At 43.0% G+C, this 6,000-nt stretch overlaps 1 protein-coding gene across 1 annotated transcript in view; it reads left to right on the top strand.

Moving 5' to 3' along the window:
• The first annotated feature begins 1,654 nt into the window (after positions 1–1,654).
• Positions 1,655–6,000, top strand: part of LOC120310210 (cytochrome c oxidase subunit NDUFA4-like) — a 50,542-nt gene continuing 46,196 nt past the window's right edge. Inside the window, exon 1 of the mRNA XM_039348362.1 lies at positions 1,655–1,867. Within this exon, the coding sequence (XP_039204296.1) occupies positions 1,712–1,867 (156 nt within the window). The 5' untranslated portion in view covers positions 1,655–1,711. The remainder of the gene's footprint in view (positions 1,868–6,000) is intronic.

Raw genomic sequence — 6,000 nt, 5'->3', positions numbered from 1 at the left:
ATTGCTATTCTGAGTGTATGGCTTACAGGAGCTCTGATTCGTCAGTGGACCCTCCAACTTTCCAGGCTGACGCCACTGGCTTCCTTGCATTCGACTCTGTGGTGACTTGGCTGTTAAGAGTTTCCAAAAGATTGTCCTATTGCCCTTGCTTTACGTGGCCTTTCTTAATCTAAGGCCATCTAGGTGGATTGAACTGCCCATCATCTCCAACCAACATTACCAGCTCCTGAAATGAGCTGATAAGAGCTACCATCAGATGTTCCCCCTTTTCCCTCCCCATTGTGTTCTGCTGTTTGCTTTTGTATTTTTGCATTTTATTCTATAATTTAATAAAATGTTACAAATCGGATGTACAGGTAGTCCTCGACCTATGACCATAATTGAGCCCAACATTTCTGTTGTTAAGTGAAACATTTGTTTAGGGACTTTTGCCCCGTTTTACAACTTTTCTTGCCACACAAGTTGTTAAGTGAATCACGGAAATTGTTACGTTAGTAACACGGTTGTTAAGTGAATCTGGCTTCCCCACTGACTTTGCTTGTCAGAAGCTGGTCACGAGACCCTGCACCCGTCATAAATATGAACCAGTTGCCAAGCATCTGAATCATGTGACCACAGGGATGCTGCAATGGTCATAAGTGGGGAAAAATGGTCACTTTTTTCAATCCCGTTGTAACTTCAAACGGTCACTAAATGAACTGTTGTAAGTCAAGGACTGCCTGTATTGGAAAGGCTGGAGGAGAGTACTAGAGATACCTCCAAAGCCATTTTCTCAGCCCTCTCATTTCCTCCCTTCAGAGTCATGGGGCAAAAACACTGATGTCAAAGCTGGAATTGGGTATGTCTAGTTCAGGGGTAGGTAACCTCTGCTCTTTTATGACTCATGGACTTCAACTCCCAGAATTCCTGAGTCAGCTTAATGAAGAGAAGGACGAGGGGGGACATGATAGCAGTGTTCCCATATCTCAGGGGCTGCCCCAAAGAAGAGGGAGTCAAACTATTCTCCAAAGCACCTGAGGGCAGGACAAGAAGCAACGGGTGGAAACTAATCAAGGACAGAAGCAACCTAGAACTAAGGAGAAATTTCCCGACAGGCACGTGAGAGACAAAGCTTTTTCTTAATTCCACCTCAAGTGGCCTTCCTTTTCTGAGACAATACACTTTTCCTCTTCTTCCCCTTGAACACAAGGGGATCCTCGGCCCTATCCTGCCCTTCCTCAGGAGAACCACCTTTAGCCAAGCAAGCCGGGGTCCCAAGCAGGAAGGGAGGGGGGGGGGGTTTACGATCAATGAAGTCCAAGGGATGAGCTCTATCAACTCATCTGCAAACGCTCCTCTGAAGGATTCATATCCCCAGCACTTTGGGCTCAAGGCCCATAGGCCGGATGCGCCCCCCCCCTCGCCTCATCTCTCCTGCAAATCCTACCAAGTCCCCCAAAACAGACCCGGGCACCCCTTATTTCCTTGCAGGCAACCGCGCGCATGCCCTCGGGCTGCGCGACTACTTTTCTCTCCGGCTAGTAGTTCGTGTGACTTGCACCTCCTTGTTCGTATTTACTCGGGATGCGAGCCCCGATCCCAGGACTGCCCCCGTCTCTTTCTCTCCTTCACGTCCCACCAACCGCACCCCCCCCAAAAAAAACAGGCGGGGGAATTACAGGGGGGACCACCCCTCCTTCCCGTCCTGGAGGCGGGGGCAGGCGCGACTGGGATGCGCCGGGCCGGCGGGACAAACTGTTGCAGCTTCAAAAGCCCAGCCGTCCAGCCGAAGGGAATCCCCAAAGCCCCGCAGCTCGGCTCTAGAAGGAAAGACGCGCCGTCCAGGAACATGCCCCTTCGACTGAGACAAATCACGCGGGTTCCAACGGTGAGTCCTTTCTCTCTCCTCTCTTCCTTGACCGGCCCTGGAGTCCTTATCTTGTAACTAGAAGGATCCCTGAATCCCCACCGCTCAGACTCTCAAGTTTTGTACCAAAGCTGGCCTTTCCTATCGCCCCATTAAAAACCTCCCTTCTTTCTCCTTTCCGGGTCCGTTTCTCTAACTTGCTGCAGGCATGTAAGGTTTAACAGGTGCTTCTTTCTTCTGGGAGGATGGGAGAGGGGAGAGAAAGGACCCAGTTGAGGAGAAGGATGTATAGGTAGGTGCCCATTGCCCAAGCAGAAGAGTAGGGGTGAAATTTCACCCATCTTAGCAGGCAGGCATCCCTTCCTACCTACATTTACATCCTCCCCAATTTTGCACACAAATTCAGGTGAGCTGTCAAACTCTTTGGGAGGTGACCGCTAGGAGTTCAATCCTGACCGGCTGACTCAGTCTTTCCATCCTTCCGAGGTCGGTAAAATGAGGACCCAGATTGTTGGGGGGCAATAGGCTGACTCTGTAAACTGCTCAGAGAGGGCTGCAAAGCACTGTGAAGCGGCATATAAGTCTAAGTGCTATCGCTATCCTGGCTGTGCTTCATCGTCTTCACTACTTTTCTTTTCAAAGGAAGCAGCCCTATTCGTAGGAAAGTCAAAGAGTCTTAAAAACCCTCATCCTTTTTTGTTTTGTTTTGTTAGCATGTAATAGGAGGAAAAAATGGAATATGAAGTTAGCCTGTACATCACCAGCATAATATTCCTTCTCTAGTTGTTATTTTTAAATAACTCCGCATGAAAACATTCTCTTCTATCATTTGTGACATGCTCTGTCTTTGCTTGCACTTCGTGTTCGTTTGTTTGTTTTTAAACATTTTCAAGGAAGCAAAGGTGGAATTGCTCTGCAGTGTTTTATAATTAGGAGCACAATTAAGCATTTTTTCTGGTTGCACTGAGCGCACGTTAGGAAAATACACAGCTTTTTATTGTTGCTTTACAACATTGTGGTTCATATTTTCATGATTAAAAAAGAATCCCAAAGCAGGATAGTTCCACTTTCTTGCCTTTACCTTACCCAGATTTTTCTTTGTGGGAACATTACAGAGATATGTTCACACATGAATCTGACAATTTGACTATACATACAAATGTTATTAGGGTAGACAACATGTAAACAGTGGCCATGCTTCTTTATTTATTTATTTAATAGATCACAAACTTTGTGACAACATAATATTTTTTTATCATGGAAGTTAAAAATTTGCATGTATATAAATGCAGTTCTGCCCATTTTATTATATGGAGGTGAAAACTTGGTGCATCGGGAAAAACACAGAAGTTGAATCTAGTGAGAATAAGATGTTTAAGACTTGCATGTACTATGCAACGAGGGGGAAAGGGGCCCAAAATGAATGGCAGCTAATTGAATGCCAGAGTGAGTCACTGGTGCGAAAGAAGCAGCGTGAAAGAACTCTTAAGGCTAAAATCTAATCTTCTTGGCTTTCCCTAAATTCAAGATGATGCAACAAGCAATTATTTTGAGATAATTAATAGTCATGTTTTTCCTTCAAAGTATATTTAATAATAATAAAATCAACATTCTCAAAAAGACAGTAAGCAGAAGGAAAGTGTGCATTTGTCACATATCCCCAAGCTATAGATGTGGATAATTGTGTGGAACAAAGTGCGTAAAATCAGTGAGGTAGCATGAAATAAAATACATGAGTTCCAGTGGAGTAATTATACAAAGGCAAGCTGGCCATATAGAAACACCTAAAGCGAATCTAGACCTCTTGCATATTTTTCTAATACACTGTACACTTTCTAATTCCTTTGCAGAAGGTCAGTGATGGGGAACTTAAGGCTCTCCCGATGTTGCTGGACTACAACTCCCATAATCTTAGATGATCGCACATGCTAATTAGGGTAATGGGAACTTGCAGGCTGAATATGGTGGCCTAGGAATCCTTTATCATCTAGTGTTCTTTATGCTGTTAGAGTAAATAACGTGGTTTGTTTGCTTTTTCATAGTACATAGTACAATATGTTAATCCTGCTATTGTGGCTAGTTCAATCATTCTGGGGGGGAGGGGTGCTCTGAAAGTTTAGGCCAAAAACTAACAAATTAAACCAAGCTAATTAAGTATTTAGTAAACAGATAGTTGTGTATGTATCTATGATCCTCTTCTGACACGTTCAAAAGCTTACAAAGCTATTTTTAAGAGACTCTGGAATCTGCAACCAAAGCTTAGGGCTCCATGGCACTCTGGCCTCAAACATCATGCACTTTGCCATAAATTCTAATCCTCCCTGCTAAAACTTCCTACTCTCTTCTCAATTCTTGGTCTGGGTCCATGTTAAAAAAAGAAAAAAGGAAAGAAAGAAAGAAAGAAAGAAAGAAAGAAAGAAAGAAAGAAAGAAAGAAAGAAAGAAAGAAAGAAAGAAAGAAAGAAAGAAAGAAAGAAAGAAAGAAAGAAAAGGAAGTGGCCGGCCATTGTCATCTTCTGAGATTTACTTCCCAGTCTAACCAGTCTCCCTGGGAGAAAAGATCACATATTGCTCCAAGAACTGCTATCAGGAAGGGAAAGAGGCTGCAAGTAACCCTTGGTTCTTTTTGCTTTCCTGACTTTTCCAAGAGACAGAACTGTAAAAATACAGATAGGGGTAAGAACATTGGCATCGCTAGCTTCAGTATCCAAAACTTCCCACTGGATATTTTTCTAGGATTTTGTGAGAAAGAAGCCCCTTTGCGACTGGAATTCAGATTGATTCAAAAGACAGTACTGATCATTCCATCCCTTAAGTATAACTTGGAAGGATTCAAAACAGCTGCTCTCTGTGTCTTTCCAAAGACTATTTATTTATTTACTTATTTGATGGCCCACATCTTAGGACTCTTTGCTGCCTGCCTCCACCTGGATGGAAGCTTGTGTATATTTAATGCTGCGTACTTTGTTCCCTAACCCTAGACATCTGCAGCTGGCATGCACACACAATTGGCAAGAGGGGAGATTTGATGTGTTATTTACCTTGTTATATCTGATGCCTCTAAGGGGCTTTACTACACTCCAGAAATAAATCAACACACAGCAGGTTTCCAGCCTCCCGCTCACAAACATCCCACTTTAAAAACCGGCTTAAGGTTTTAGGATATTTTTTTTTAAATATGTTCCCAATGTTTTGCCACCTAACTGATCCAAAGCCCCACCTCACTTTCAGGATTTCAATGTCAGAATGGAAAAACGTACAACCTGCTTCCCCCCCCCCCCATTATTCCATCCCTCAAAAGTATTGTTTCCTTTTCTATCAAAAATTCATGACAGGCATTTTGTTTATAAAAATGAATAAACCCTAATAAATTATATATGCCTCTGAGGCCTTGATATAAATACAATGTCTCTTCTCCTGGGCTAAAGAAAAGGAGAGAAGATGGCCTTATTTAATATGAGCAAATATGCACACAACACATAACACAAACTGCTTTTTTTCATTCCCTGCAAAGTGGCTATCGAATACATGAATAGCAGATTTTTTTCAAGGGTCGTTTCCCACCCACCGCCTTGCCATAGATTTATACTTCAGCCTGAGGAGGAATCTTTGTTCAAACATTGGTACTAGTCTTTGAAATCCCTGGCCCCAAAACATGCTACCCTTCTCTACAAATTAAATTGCAATTAAATTATAATCTCAGAACTCAGCACTAGTAAGATCCTTCTATCGATGCTGTAGAGAACAGCGTATTTTATTTTCAAAGCCCTGTGCATATAGAAAACCAACATGTTGAGAAAGGAATTCAAGTCTTCCTGATACATTAATTTTCTCCATTGAGGAAGGACTTTCTTCCCTTTATGGGGAGCAGTCATGCATGCAACAAAGAAAACGTGTTTGTATAAAACACCCTGAGCACAATTTCAAGGAGGCAGACAGTGTGGTCATCTGCTAGCACCAACAGAAGAAAAGCAAGAGGCGAGAAGGAGAACTTCTCAGAGGTTCTGACATCCCATCATTTAACCATCCTGTTCAATACTTAGCCCAGCTGTCAGGAAGTAATAGGAAGCAGGAAGCTGATAAAGGCAGTCCTTGGTCACACTTCCCAACAACAATGAGATCTTGTGGCTTTTCCTTTTTGACTTGGCCCAGCAT

Source organism: Crotalus tigris, unplaced genomic scaffold (genome assembly GCF_016545835.1).
Source record: "Crotalus tigris isolate CLP2741 ecotype Arizona unplaced genomic scaffold, ASM1654583v1 scf7180000018146.467361, whole genome shotgun sequence".
Classification (NCBI taxonomy): Eukaryota; Metazoa; Chordata; class Lepidosauria; order Squamata; family Viperidae; genus Crotalus; species Crotalus tigris.
The sequence above is the reverse complement of the archived record's forward strand: the minus strand, read 5'-3'. Positions and strand labels throughout refer to the sequence as shown.